The following is a 15,555-nucleotide window of genomic DNA, read 5'->3' as shown; positions in this document are numbered from 1 at the left end:
GAGATTTACTTACCTGGATGATTGAGCATGCATCAAGACATTTTTTTAATATATTTTGACATTTAGGTGAGTTGTTATGAAATAGATTCAAAGATTCATCTGTCAGTAATTTATATATATTTATTTCTTATTCGGATCAAATCAATATTTGCGAATAATATTATGAGCTTCTCAAAGCTTCATATTACCCTCAAAAACACAATGTTATTTTACTTATGAGAAGCGTCAACAGATAAGCTGATAAAAAGAGGAAACTAACGTTTGTAAGGGTGTGACCTGACTCGGTCATTTTTTTCTGTCAAAACCTTTCTCTGTCCACTCTTATATTAGCCTAATGCTGTGGGGACTCAGCTTGTTTTCCAACAAGCTGATCCAGGAACAGTTTGTTTTTTTCCGATTCAGTCCCAAGACACTGCGTTGCTTCAGCTGGGACTGACCCCCCCAGTATAGCTCAAATCACGCTGTAAACAAACAGGCACTTTCCCATGTTAAAATCACAGAGCACTTTTAGATTATAACATGAGAGAGATAGAAAGAGAGTCGTGGTATACCTTAGATCTTGTTGACAACCAAGTTACTGGATCCCAACAGCGGTTAGAATTAATTTTCTCATTATAGGTTCCTTTAAAGTCTGTGAAGGTTCTCAGTCATCCAGGTCATCGTAGTCTAAGGAGCTTGGAAAGAAAAGCGTCTGGACTTCTTTGAGTTGCTTGAAGACGTTTCACCTCTCATCCGAGAAGCTTCTTCAGTTCTAAGGTCAAATGGTGGAGAGTCCCAGATTTAAACCTAGTGGGAGTGTCCCCCCAAAGAGGGACAAAGGACCCCCTGATGATCCTCTACCTAATCACATGAGCCAAGGTGTGAAAGCGGGTTTCACCATTTGACCTTAGAACTGAAGAAGCTTCTCGGATGAGACGTGAAACGTCTTCAAGCAACTTAAAGAAGACCAGACGCTTTTCTTTCCAAGCTCCTTAGACTGTTCCTTTAAAGGATGCTGAAATTATAGTTTAAGGATCTCTGCTATCTCTACAGCAGAGATTGCTCTGGTGTAAATATAATGGAGAGAATAAATTCTGCTGAGCACACATAGGCTCCCTGGAGGAGCGTGTGCTTTGGACAGTAATACTTTGGAACTGCTTTCTGCTAAATCCCAAGTAAAAATTAAAGACAACAAAATGAACTTAAAAGACACTTAGTTCCTTTAAGAGGAGCTTGGTGTCTGATTTCCATTCTGCATTACTGGAAGTTTCCCTCAGGGTATCACATACAGGCAACATTTCAACAGGCCAAACTTTACATTGCATTACTAGCATACACTGAAGTAATAGTCATAGCAGGTAGAATATGACGAGGGCATATGCTGGTAATAGGTCAGTTACCTTGTGCTAGCCCCTCCTATATTCACAGATGTCCATTTTTCCTTTGACTTTGGCACAGGCAGTTTTGGTACCAGGTCAGTGCTAGTTTTTGCTGCTATTAGCACCTGTCTTTGTGATAGAAATATAAGCAACAATGTCGGGACTCAGAACAGTGTTACTGTGAAAGTGCTTATATGAGAATTGTCATTATTAGCACTGATTTTAACCATGCCACAATTCTAGATAATAGTTGAGACGCAGTACAAGAAAAGCTGAGCTGACCAAAGATGAGACTGAAAATCTTGGCTGCACACAAAAACAGCCAAACATCAACACAATCGAATACTTTCCAAAGAATTCAGTGTTTATATTAACTTCATTATCTCTCTCAAAACTGTGGTGAAAATTTTTATTTGTTTAACTGTTTCTGACTTCAGACCATATAAATATCCAATAAACATTTATTTTACCCAAATCCTTGTCCAGCAAACATCGCTGAGGAAAAATCCCTGCTCAGTACAGCCACACACACCTGGGAGTGGGACCTGACCAGTCAGCTAGCGAAATTTGACCCCTTAGCGATGCTGGTGACATTTCTGTGTTTAGCCTGTGATGCTAGCATTGTGTGAATGTCCTCAATAAATATAAACCAAATAAAAACTGAAGCAGTAAAATGAAACACAAAATTTGAGCCATTGCCAAAACTTTTTGCCTTGATGGTAAGTAAAACAGTAAAACTGACTAACAGCAGATGTTTGTTGAAGTGAGAAGTCTCAGCTTTCTGTGTAATTTTCCCCATTCGGGGAAATGGCTATTCAAAACAATTAATTCTTTATGAATAATCAGCAACGTCTGCTACACTGGAACCCAGCTATTTTTTACTGTGACACAGTAAGACAATGGCTATCTGACATCACATAAGTACTGCCAATGTGTTTTCTGTGGGAATACAGTCACTCAGCATTCATACAATGCTTGGCCAAATCAAACCATTTCCAGTCTAGAATTTTGTTTTCAGGAACTGTTCTGATCTGGGAAGCACAAAGACAAAGAGCTTACGCAATGATTATTTAATCATTCTACTGTTTGACCCCATCAGAGCCCAGTTTGCCTGATCAGGAAAGGCGACAAAAATAAGCCGTTTGATGGGACAGGGTGGCAAAGCGGTCAGGGGTAATCCCCTATTAACCCTTTAAGACCTACCATAGAACCAAGTCCGCCAGAGCTTATATTATATTTTTACATGCTGTGGAGCCATTTTTGGGAGCATTTCAAGTTGCTATACATCAATACAACCATTATAGCCCAAATTTTAATAATATGTATGCATTAAGTAAATAGAAATTACATAAATTGCAAGAAAGTGCAATAAACTACAAAAAAATTGAAAATCGTTTTTGTTTTTTTTAACATATATTTCTAGTTATAGAAATTTAAGAGGCTTATCCCTCAAAACTGTAAATACAAAAAAGTTGCACAAAATAGTTTCCCATCACAGGAAATTTATTTTGAGTGTCTTCATAGTTTTATTTTTGAAATACACCAATTTTTATATACTGCAGGAAAAACAAAAATAAATATTATAGTGCAAATTTGCAAAAAAGCAGCATATGCATCAAAATAAACTATTTCCAGCAGTGCAATTTTAGTTCTAAACATCCCAGAAACGACACAGAAAGTCATAAAGTCAAACATAACTTTTAAAAACACCAGTATAGGCTCATGAGGCTCTGATGGTAAAAAACTACATTTCCGTGAAAATGACGTCACTTCCGGTTTTGGGCAGGTCATGGCGGACATGCGATAGTTCACGCTGACGTCTATTCTCACGTAGGAAGTGTTATGAACAGCTGATCGGATCGGCAAAGCGTGTTTCTGGAATATTATGTTTTTGTTCCTGCAAGCGCTTTTTATGCCGTTTTTGCAAAGCTATATGTGGAAGGAAACTGTGACCGAGGACAAGCTGATGGCATAAGATGTAAGTACAACTCCTCCACTTTCATATGCAAAAAAAATTATTGCGCTAGCTCACGTGGTTGCAGTTCTACAAGGATTTAAAAGTAGTTGCGCAAAACGGAGCGTGCAGCTCTGACCGGTTTTAAAGGGTTAATAAACATAAAAACACTACATTTATAGCACATCCTTCACACACTGTAAATAAAGAAATAATTGGTGAGAGATTTAAGAAAAAGTTTTTCTTCTGTTTCTTACTTATACAAGTACCTCAGAAGTAGGAAACAATAGTGTTGAGTTGTGATCTTACAGAGGAATTACCATAAAATGAGACTGTAAAGTAATTTCTTAGTTTTACGCTGCGCTGAAGTCTAACAACAGATGATACAAGGGAACGGTAAGATTCAAGCTTTTATTCTGTTCTAGAAATCTGTTGCAATCAAACAGATTGGATCATTAAAATACATCACCAAACTTTAGCCTGACCGAAATGGTGTTTTTTACTCTTCCCTTATCTTTTCATTGTCACTGTTTTTCAATCCTCTTTATTGCTTTATACTTTATGATTCATTTTCTGTTTATCTAAAATACTAAAATTTACCTTATGTTCTCGTTTCTTTCATTTTAGAACCACACTTAAGTCAGCCATATTCTCATCCAGATGTAAAACAATTTCAACCTTCACTGTCTGTGAAGGTTCTCAGTCATCCAGGTCATCGTAGTCGAAGGAGCTTGCAAAGAAAAGCGTCTGGACTTCTTTAAGTTGCTTGAAGACGTTTCACCTCTCATCTGAGAAGCTTCTTCTGAGCGTGAAACATCTTCAAGCAACTTAAAGAAGTCCAGATGCTTTTCTTTGCAAGCTGCTTTGACTTCAACCTTCACTGTAAAAACGTTCTTTAAAAATACCGTACGATGTACTTTATAAATGTGAAGACATTTTCCGGATTGGTTATCTACAGGAGTTTTTTCTATATTGCTTAACTACTGAAATGCATTGTGGGAGCAAGAACCCCAAAAGGAGGGAAAAGTGAGAGGGAGGGCAGCAATTACACTGGCAGGCTTCACGTGGGGCTGTGGTAAATATTAATGCTTTAATTAAAATAAAGTGTTTCAGTAGAAGAATTGTTACTTTTTTGGTTAACTGCTGTAACCAGATAAGTCAGGAATATTTTGCTGTCTCAATTTGAAAATAATTTTGATTTTGGTTTAATATGACTTTCCATTTTAGTGAAAACTAAAATTATTTTTTGCTATGATAGCACAAGTTTTGCCTCCATTGGCCGGATAAGTACCAGTATTCATAAATACTATTAGCTGTCTGCTTCTGTGACTGCTAACTAGCTAATGAGCTAAAGTCAGTGATATAGATAACTGTACAAACGGTGTCTCACTTCATGCATGCTCTTCCCCTAGCCCCTTGAGTCACTGCTAAGTAGTACAAGAGCAAATGAGTAGAGGCCAAGGCACAGCCTCCCTCTGCACCTGTACACACTCCATGGGTGGGAGCAGCTAGTGCCCGGCAAGAGCCTGCACCCGTGCCTGTTCCCTGGAGGAGCTCAGCTGAACAACTTCCACCCCCACCACCTGTGCATTCACCTGCTCAGAAGTTAAAGAGCCAGCAGGTCCTGCCCAGCTGGAGCCGGAGGTTGAAGCGTTGGAAAGACGTGCTCGGCCTGGGGTGGTGGACAACGTGTGGGAGAGATCTACCTAGCTGGGGTCGGAGGTCAGGCGCGCAGGGAACCTGCCAGGCCCGCAGGTGGTGTGCTGTCCAGATCAGCCTCACTTTCACCAGACACAGCTCTGGCTTTGAGCACAGAAAACCCTGCCTACATGTTCTTCACACCTTCTATTTGCAAGGGAGAGCCAATCAGACGAAAGTTGATTTAAAGGGAGGGTAGCAAAAATGGCTTATTTCATGCAAAAGGAGCTGAAGGACTGCATCATGGCCAAGTATAACAAATGCTTCATTTCTAAACTGGGATTTAGTCAAATCAACTGTAGTGGATTCCAAGAATTAAAATATGAAGCTGAGAATGAGCAGAATAGCTTCAATATAAAAAAACGAATGGATTACTGCTCACATTAAAAGGTACTTTTATATTAGAGTTTCATTGCTTTTCAGCACTAGAGGTTGCTGCTCCACCTACAGACAGGTGGCAAACAACAAGTATAAGGAAAAATAATGGATCCTTTGCAAATAATACAAAGTTGTTATGAGCGATAACCTTTACTTTATGATTCTTTTTTAACCCCCCATGGGAGAAACTGAATCTGCTCTGGTACAATGAGGTGGCCCAACGCCACGCTAAAGCAATTAATATTGTTTCTGGCTTTTTTGTCACCCCTGTGTTTGTAACGACCTTTGAACTAACTTGTTGAAGAGCTGTGCTGTATAAATAAAGCTGCTTATTGTAGCAGATGGTGTCTACTAGTTCCTTACAGAAATATCTTGCTCTTTAACTACTAAGTGCTTTATTATGTGCACCAATTACTACACAACCACATCTGTCTGCTGTATGTCGCCGAGCTCGAGCAATGAAAATAAATGCCTTTGGCCAAAAATGGCACTGTCTCAGCAGACAGAATAAACCAGAATAGCAAAGTTGTGGTTTTGTGGTTTCGATGGCTCAATACAAAGCTCTGTCTTCTAAGTAAATTATCACAATTTAAATGCTGAGTTTTAGTTAATTCAATACTATTATTACTTATTCATCTTTATATTCCGAAATTAAAAGTTATAAGCAAAAAATCTTACATTCCAGTTATCTTGTTATTCAATGTGCTACATTTTCTGACCTTGTGTTAGTGTGGCTTCATTAACCTCTCGGCGCCCTCGAGGGCACTTCCTGTGCGTAGGGGAAGCACACAGACATATGGCCGGGGAGACGTTTCATCCGTCAGTGTGTGTGTTTAAGTGAAAGCCACAGACAGTGCAGACTGTATAGCTTCCACAGGGTAAACATCAGCTTTCTCATGAGAACGCTTCTCTCTTTGACTGCTCAGATGCTTTTCATGTGTGCATTTGTCTGTATGTGTACTCAATATTGAACTTCATGTAAAAAATAAAAGATTGTCATTTAGAAAGCACTTCTCCGTGTATATACATTCATAAAGCTTTCCTCTCTGAGTTGACACAAATCTTCACGTTCTTTAAAATACATGAACATGTATGATTATTCAAAACAGTGTGTTTAAGTTTAGTTGTTGTCTTAACTAGGAAACATTAAAAATATATAAATTAATTGACTTACTTTTTCTTGTTTTTTTTTCTTCCATTTTCTGAATTTTAGAACAAAGCGATAAAAAATATTAAATAACAAATGATGTTAAAATGAAATTTCTTTCTTCATGTTCTGAGGCTTCAGGATCTCCTGACATTCAACTCTTCTGGGAAAGCTTTCCACAGGGTTTAAGTGTGTGTTTATGGGAATTTTTGACCATTCTTTCCGAAGTGATCCGAGCAGGCCCGGCTCACAGTTTCCACTCTAATTCATCCTTTGAAATGGGTTGAAGTGAAATGCACTGATAACAAGGTTTACCTGTTAAATTGAAACCAAGGGAGAGATTTCTCCAGTTTCAGCATAGATGCATTTAATCAACAGTCACAGAAAGAATGTAAGATAATAAAAGTTTTTAAGGGCCTTATTTTTCCAGTTTTGTGCGCATACGGTTACTATATATTCAAGGTCAATCCGTCACCCACTGTCCAGAATGAGCTGTTGACTTTATTTTGCACGTGACATTTGTGCCAACCCTTTAACTCTGCGATTTTTTCCCTTTTAAAAGGGTTTGCTTGAGGACTTTTATATAGTATTGTAGAAACTCTTTGCTTTCTTACAACTCTTACTGCTGTGTATCAGTCACATTAATTGCTTTTAGTGTGGGCTGCTGGTTTACTCTGTTGATTAACAAACCACAAACAATCAAAGTCCAAAAGGACTTGTATCCCTTTTTATCCTTTTTATGTCCTGTGCGTTTACATTTTTCTCCAGTTGTTCTTAATGTTGTTAAGAACAACATTAAGTTGTTACTTATTCAGTGTGTTAATCCTGTCATTTCACCTGCTGTAGCATGCTGAGCTTAATTTATCTCTATAAGAAGAGGCTACACCACCACCTAGTGTCCAAATATGGTCACTGCCGTAACGAATACCCGTTGTACTTGAGCAGTTTCAGATGACTAAAACAAAACACTTGCTCAGTCATTAAATACAGATTGTCAAATTTAGCCAACAGTTATAATTTATACATTTATATACCTTTAATGTAATTTTTTAAAATTCAATTTTATTTATACAGCGCCAAATCACAACAACAGCTGCCTCAAGGCGCTTCATATTGTACAGTAGATCCTACAATAATACATATAGAGAAAAACCCAACAATCATATGACCCCTATGAGCAAGCACTTTGGTGACAGTGGGAAGAAAAAACTCCCTTTGAACAGGAAGAAACCTCCGGCAGAACATGCTGTGGAAGAGAGACAGCAGTAGGGATGGGTACCGGTATCCGGTGCCATGATGGCACCGGTTCTCACATAAACGGTAGTAACCAGACCGAAAAGCAGCGCACATTTCGGTGCTTTATTTCGGTGCTTTTTTTTCCTGAGCTGTGATACACTTTCTTCTTCCTTACATTTGTATTGGCGGTTGGCAAACAACTGAAAGGTGCATTACCGCCACCAACTGGTATGGAATGATACATTTTGGATTCCAGCCAATCATTTTAGTTTCCGAGGATAGTAGGCGGGTCCAGGTACGTACGTTCTTTTAGAACAGAGCTACAGATTAAAAATGCCCAAGGCGAAGCGGTCAAAAGTCTGGCTGTACTTCACAGCAAGAGATGCAAACTCAGCAGCCTGCAACAAGTGCTTTAAGCTGATACTGTGATACTGTCAAAGGAAGTAACACCTCAAATCAGATGAAACACGTGGTGACGCATAGCGGTTTTTTTTTTTTAAAGCCGAGAAATGCGCCGTATTTGATAGCTTGCTGCGAGACCTCACATCGAGCACATCTACTGGAGGTGTGGTGCCTGTTATCGGACCCGGAGTTAGCAACATCGGTAGCTTAATGTTGTTCGTGTGTAATTTACGTTGAGTAGTTTAACCACGTTATTACATTAATGCATGTAAGGTGAACTAGCAAACATCATCACAGCTACATGCAGCTGTCTTCTTGTTTGATGGCAGATACTCCCTTCACCCTGGCCAAAAAGGCTAAAATGACCAAAGAAAACAGTTAAACAAAGTTTGTGTTTTTTTCCATTGTTTAAGCACTGCTTCCAGCCAAGAGTGATACCATATATGCCCCATAGCTGCAGAAAAGGCTAACATTGTTATCTTTTTACAAAAAAACAGCTGAACATGAGAGGTTTTTGGACCAATTTTGTGTTCTCCATTCTTTAAGCACCGGTTTGAGCACCGTTTAAGCACCAGCACCGTTTCAAAAGTACCGGTTTGGCACCGGTATCGGATAAAACATAGTGAGTAAAAAGGGTGACTAAAAAAGAAAAACTCAATGCATCATGGGAGTCCCCCAGCAGCCTATGCCTATTGCAGCATAACTAAGGGATGATTCAGGGTTACCTGATACAGCCCTAACTATATGCTTTACCGAAAAGGAAAGTTTTAAGCCTAATCTTAATGTATTCTAATACATAATACATTAAGTATTCTAATGTATTAGAATACTTAATGTATTCTAATAATTTCTAATACATTATTGTATTATAATACCTAAAGAATTAATTAATCTATTATTGGGCTGAAAAAATAAAAACAAAGGTAAACATTTTTAAACTTCTAAAATTAACTACATTTCCAATTTGGATGTGTTTTGCTTATCCCATTTTTTATTATTCTTCTAGTATAAAAAGGCTAAAGAAAAAGACAAATAGCAGTTGATTACTCAAATGTAAATTATGTAGGATGGTTTTACTTGTATTTGCAACTGCAGGTCATCACCCTGGAATGCTCTTCTCTAGATGTAGTCCATTTTTACTTCATAGCACTGAAGTAAAACCTGGATGGAAGAGCTTCGAAACTAAACAGTCCCTCTAAAAAGTGTTGTCCAGTGATGTCACTTTCAATTCAAATTTACCAGTTTTAAAACTTCTTATGAAAAAAGCCACTATGGTCCCTTTTATATGTTTAGGCATAATTCTTTATTTGCTCTGCTCTACTTCTCAACATTGGTTTGTCTGTTGAGTTTAAGTGCCTTTTTATGCTTGATTGATTGATAGGTCAGTGGTAAGTGGCAGGGCCGTGCAGACAGGTTTAAAGGGGCGGGTGCTCAAAGTTAAAAAGGGGCACATTGAACCAGGCTGAATAACAACAACACACATTCATCAAGAATCTAATATGGGAAGGGCAGGGCTGTGTTGATCTGAGACTGTAGACATTAAAAAGTCCATAGGAGAGATGGTAGCTGATTAAACAAGTGTCATGAGATAATAACAAAATGCAGAGATTGGTGACAGCGCTTGGAACCATAAGGACACAAAAAACTGTGAGAAATAATTTAGGCTCTGCCTGTGAATCACTCTTTGCTTCTCTTCTTCCTTCCATCCCATCATTTCATATATCACTCTCCACTTGCTGTCTATGTGAGAACAAGGCACAACTTGCTATTGCAATAAACTATAATCTAATTATCCACACCTAACAACTCTTGCACTTAATCTATAATAAAATGATGACAGAAAAATTTTATAGCCCTGCCTTTAGTAGCCTCACACAGCTCTACTGTTTCCTCCTCATGTCCTTACCAGACATGTCTGGACATTGTTATATCATGAGTAATATTTTTTTTTTTTTAAATCCATCTAAATAAAACACACATGCACGCACACACAGTGACATTTTAGACCTTCTTCAGAATACTGTATATACTATGGGCATCACTGTGCTGATCCAGAATCCTTACATTATTATTTATTACTAGAGCTACAATAATAAAGCAACGAGGAGGGAGAAGTAATAAATATGAAATAATGTATTTATGATGATTCCATTTGTTTCACTATCCACTGCAGGGGCAAAGCTTATTACATTTTTAAACTGTAGAGATACAATAATTTTACTGCTGTAAAATCCAAATTTTGTCTTATTTAAAATATAAATCTAATATAATCTGCTTCTTAATGTATGTTATTTAAAATACAGCGTGTTTTTTAATATATTATAATTAGAATAATGCATAATTATGTGGACATGCATATTAGATCGTTTTTTAGTGAAATATAATCCCCCAAGAAAGGCAGGAAAAGCCCGGAAACTTACTTTAAAACTAAATATGTTCCCTAAAACGGTGACAGAGCTACAGACCCATGACAGCCAGGTAGCTAGCAGCTATGACCAGCACTACTTGTGCAGTTAATAAAAGGACAGGTAATGTTTGTCAGCTTACCAACGTGTACATCATAAGCTAATACTCCTGTGTGCTATACACTACAGTGTACGCTGTACACCTACTTACTGGTTTTGTCGCATCAGTCTGTGTCTCTGAGTTAACTTGTGTTTCTCCTACAGCTCCGGACCGCTAAAAATGCGCGTGCTCTTTGTAGCTCGTTCCCGGCTCGTAACCAGCGCGTTCGGCCGTCAAGGGCGATCATTGGTTAAATGTGATCATGTGACTGATGCAAGCCAGATCCTTTTATTTAGCAAAACCGTGATTAATAGTTAAATATTATTGTTGAGGGGCACAGACAGGACTCCGCACGCACACACACACATTATATATATATATTATTATTATTTATTTATTTTTTTTAAAAAGTTGCCTCAGCAAAAGGGCACTTTGGGCACCCATCAGAAAAGGGGCGGGTGCTCAAGCCCCTCTAGCACCCCCCCCCCCCACCCTCTTCACGTGCCTGGTAAGTGGCTTAACTGAGAAGCAAACAAAAGAACCTTCAGAAAGTTTGAAGAACTATTTCTCAAGAACACTTTAAAAACACGCAAGAAACTCTGGCTCATTGGAAGCAAAGAAGAAAGTGGCACAAGACTTTTGCAGGTAAGTTAAGCAATGTAAGTTAATGGTTTAAATTCTTCATACAAAAAGTTATTCAAAACAAAATTAGGCGCTTTCCCCTTTTTTCATCTATTACTACTTGATGTGGAAGATATCTACAGTGTATTTACTTATATCCCAATATTTAGAACATGTGTCTTACTCCAATTAAGATCTGTGCCTCTGATGGACTTTTTTGCCCCATAAAAACACACACACAATCTCATGCTTGAAGACATGTTTATTCCCAAATTTAGAATGATTTTTACAGCCAAATGTTGTCCCACCAGATTGCTTAAAATCATCACAGATGTTTGTGATATGATTTCAATGAGGAGAATGTTTTGAACATGAGGAAATATCTTGCTGATGCAAATTTGAGCTTCCAAATTACAGTGCTTTATCATCATGTGTATTTGCGCAGGTCAACTCCCAAACAAAAATCACAAAAGCAGCATGATAGCATGGCACTGCTAACTTTTACATTCTGTCTCTCACATCTGTAGCTGGGAAAAAAACATATAAAAATGCTACAAAAAGTGGTTCAGCTATTTGATCAAAAGTTGTTTACTAAAACCAGAAATAACTCAAATACATTTTAACCTCTGACTACTTTCAAAAATGGTGAAGTAGATGCTAATTTTCAGAGGCCCCCTCTTTCTTGAATATTAATTTAATTTTGATTCAGTGGGGATTCGATGACCTGTAATAGTATCCAGCATAAAATGCAATTTTCAAATTCAAATTGCATGATATTTGACCTCTACTCTTTAATTTTCCAAGTAGCGGGAAATTGTAAACCTGAAAAGTAATTTTTGTGCAGTGTGCAGATGGTTCTTCAGTGGAATTGCTTGTAACATTTGCAGTTCCTCTATTGTTGCTCTTAAATAATTAAACAAGCTTGGATGGTTGAAACATCCACTGACACACATGTAGCCAAGTAAAACAAACATGGCCTGGCATGGTAAATGGCCTGCATTTGTATAGTGCTTTACTCAGACCCTAAGGACCCCAAAACGCTTTACACTACATTCAATCATTCACACACACAGCCACAGCTGCCCTGGGGCCCTGACAGAGGCGAGGCTGGCGCCACCGGGCCCTCTGACCACCACCAGTAGGCAAACATGGGGTTAGTATCTTGCCCAAGGATATTTGGCAGCCAGGAGGCAGCGGATTGAACCACCGATCTTCTGATTAATGGCTGACCTGCTCTGCAACCTGAGCTACAGCTACATATATACATGTTGTACTGTTCTGTGTAATTGATTAAACTGACATGTTAAATTGTAATTGATTAAACTGACATGTTAAATTGTAATTGATTAAACTGACATGTTAAATTGTAATTGATTAAACTGTAATTGATTAAACTGACATGTTTCGATCACGTCTTAACCTGCCAAGGCAAGTTGGGCTCTAACTACATCTAGTATGTTTTGTTTTGTTTTGTTTTTTAGTTTATCTGTGTGAATTAAAGTAGTATTTCTTAACTCTTTTTTTAGATGTATCTGTTTCTGATTTTTACATTGTTATTTGACTGTTATGCAATGAAGAAAGGTGAAACATCAATACATTAGAAACAGACGAGAAGTAAAACAGTTCAGGACTAAAGCTCAATTTAATAATGTACACAGGTGTAAACTGTGAGAGAATTAATATCTTAGAAGTGCTATTCAATCAGTTATTTTAATTGTCATATTTGCTGACTAGTGACCCTCGAGCATTACATAATTTCTGTCCTAAACGTATGCAGAGTGGGGCGTGTCTGAAGCTAAATTGTTCTTGGAAGAAGGACTAACACTTGTAAGTTAAAATGTGGCTGAGGGTTATCAGTGGATGGGTTACTAACCAGCCTGGCTTGTTTGAGGCATTTGCCTTAAAATCTGCATTCTATTGAACTGTGAACTTTGTAGAAGGTACCCACACAGAGACCCCGAGACACTGAGATCAGAGTAAGAACATTTCGCCCTTTCCCAGAGTCACTTTCGCTTACTGATTTTTATGAAGGGAAATGTCACAAGCTTTTTATGTAGATCATTTGTTTGCTCAGTTTTGCGGTTTGCATTATTTACATTTTATTGCCCTTACGTTCATGTAGCATGAGGGTTAAGGGGCATTTCACATTTGCACTTCTCCAATGTGTAACTTGGAGTACCAACTTGGACTTTGACGTATTTTGCAATGTAATGACGGCCAAAAGTCACCCTGAAGTTAATGATCAAGTCGGTTTGCCAGACAAATTTCTGAAGAGCTTAAATCCAACCCTATCATATAAAAGGGCGCAGAGAACTCAGAAGAGGACATTGCAGCTCGAGTGCATGCACCCTATGCAGCTTTTTATGCAGGTGAGTAATCTCAGTCTTTGTATTGATACATGTTCACATCTTTAACTTTCTGACATTTTAAACTAACTCTAAACCTCTTACTTTTGCAGTCATAAGCAGAGCAAAGATGAAGTTTGAGACCATCCTCGAGGAAATCGATGGGTTTGGGCATTTCCAAATCGCCATCCTCATCCTGCTGTGCACCTCGCGGATGGTCCTCCCCTGTCACTTCTTACTAAATAACTTCATTGCTGCTGTGCCCCCTCACCACTGTGACATTAGCACGCTGGAGAAGTCTTCAGAAGAACTCTTCAGAAATTTAACTCGGGAGCAGAAACTAACTGTCAGCCTTCCTGTACGAGAAGATGGGGAGCCGAAATCCTGTGAGATGTTCGCAGAGCCTCAGTTTCAGCTTTTATCCAACAGCTCCAACCGCACTGACCTGCCCACAGTTTGGTGTCAGAGTGGATGGGTTTATGACAATTCCACCTTCATTTCCACGCTGGCCACAGAGGTACAGTAAAAATAGTGCACGACTAAAAACTAATATTGCAAAAAAAAAAAAAACATGCACAGATGTGTGTGACATAAATTGACTGTTATGACATTCAAATTTTATTTAAAAAAATATTGACCCTTACATTGGCCTGAATAGAAGAAACTAGTATCTAAATGGATCAAATTAAACGATGCTTTCCTCTGTGGGTTTCTTTCCCAGTGGAACCTTGTCTGTGATAAAAAGAGCCAGACAAAAACCACAAACACAATATTCTTCGTTGGAGTTATGATCGGAGCCCTAGCTTTTGGATTCTTCTGTGATAAGTAAGCCAATTCTAGCAGTTCACTTTACGCTGGAGATGCATTTGTTTTTCCATTGTTCAATTTATCGTATAAGGAATAATAGTTGTGATAATTCTTTGGTCAAAACCACACTTAAAAAACATGACTGTACTTTTACATTTGTGAAACCCCTTTGAGGTCTTTGTAGGTTGTTATGGGAAAATGTACTTCCTGTGCTGTTTCCAGGTATGGGAGAAAAACCATGCTTCTGGTCTCTTACATTTTGTCGATCGTGTTCGGCTTCTCCAGCACATTTGCAAACTCCTACATACAGTTTGCAGTGCTGAGATTTTTCACTGGATTTTCACTGACAGGAATCAGCATCATCTCAATAGTTCTCAGTAAATGACTTTTTTGCCTTCAAAAAATGTTAACACATCACATGTTGCGCCCCTAAAATCAGTTGTTGTAGGTTTAAAATTCATAATTAACAATAAACTAATAATCATTAATTTTGGTACTTTTCATACCTTACAGCCATTGAGTGGGCTGACATAAGTCATAGGGCAACTATTGGGGTGATTGGCAGCCTGGCCTGGTCTGGAGGTTACATGCTGCTGGCTGGGATTGCCTTTCTTCTCACTGACTGGCGGGCGTTGACCATGACAGTTACAGCCCCGTTAGGATTCGCAGTTCTAACCTGGTGGTAAGTGAAGTACAACAGCAGGGGAACAAAACAGATGTTTTTCATTCATAACAGCATTAATTCATGACATTTTTTGGAAGTGTATTTCCCACATCTGACTTATAATCGTTGTAATTGTATTGTATGAATTTAATTGTAGGTGGATTCCTGAATCTGCTCGCTGGCTTTTAGCAACTGGTAAAGTGGAAAGGGCCCAGTTTTATCTTGACAAATGTGCAAACATCAATAGAAGACAAAAACTTTCCAGAGAAAAACTAGAGGTAAGGCTGGGCTTCGTTTATAACTTCCCTCAGATACGTCAAACCAAAACTAACAAGCCCATTTTGAAAATGTAAGAAAATGAGTCGAAAGTAAAGATAATCGTTTTAAAATGTAGCGAGTAAAAGTAAAAAGTTGTCAGAAAAAAAACTGCTCAAGTAGAG

General features: G+C 38.3%; 1 protein-coding gene across 1 annotated transcript in view; it reads left to right on the top strand.

Annotated features, from left to right (window-relative positions):
- Window positions 1-11,221: 11,221 nt before the first annotated feature.
- LOC146505782 (solute carrier family 22 member 7-like) overlaps window positions 11,222-15,555 on the top strand; it is an 18,257-nt gene continuing 13,923 nt past the window's right edge. Inside the window, exons 1-7 of the mRNA XM_085182932.1 lie at window positions 11,222-11,323; window positions 13,602-13,668; window positions 13,758-14,161; window positions 14,366-14,469; window positions 14,674-14,828; window positions 14,965-15,133; window positions 15,273-15,393. Of these exons, the coding sequence (XP_085039058.1) occupies window positions 13,775-14,161; window positions 14,366-14,469; window positions 14,674-14,828; window positions 14,965-15,133; window positions 15,273-15,393 (936 nt within the window). The 5' untranslated portion in view covers window positions 11,222-11,323; window positions 13,602-13,668; window positions 13,758-13,774. The remainder of the gene's footprint in view (window positions 11,324-13,601; window positions 13,669-13,757; window positions 14,162-14,365; window positions 14,470-14,673; window positions 14,829-14,964; window positions 15,134-15,272; window positions 15,394-15,555) is intronic.

This window comes from Neolamprologus multifasciatus, chromosome 13, assembly GCF_963576455.1.
Source record: "Neolamprologus multifasciatus chromosome 13, fNeoMul1.2, whole genome shotgun sequence".
Taxonomy (NCBI): Eukaryota; Metazoa; Chordata; class Actinopteri; order Cichliformes; family Cichlidae; genus Neolamprologus; species Neolamprologus multifasciatus.
Note: the sequence above shows the minus strand (reverse complement) of the source record. Positions and strands in the feature narration are given on the sequence as shown.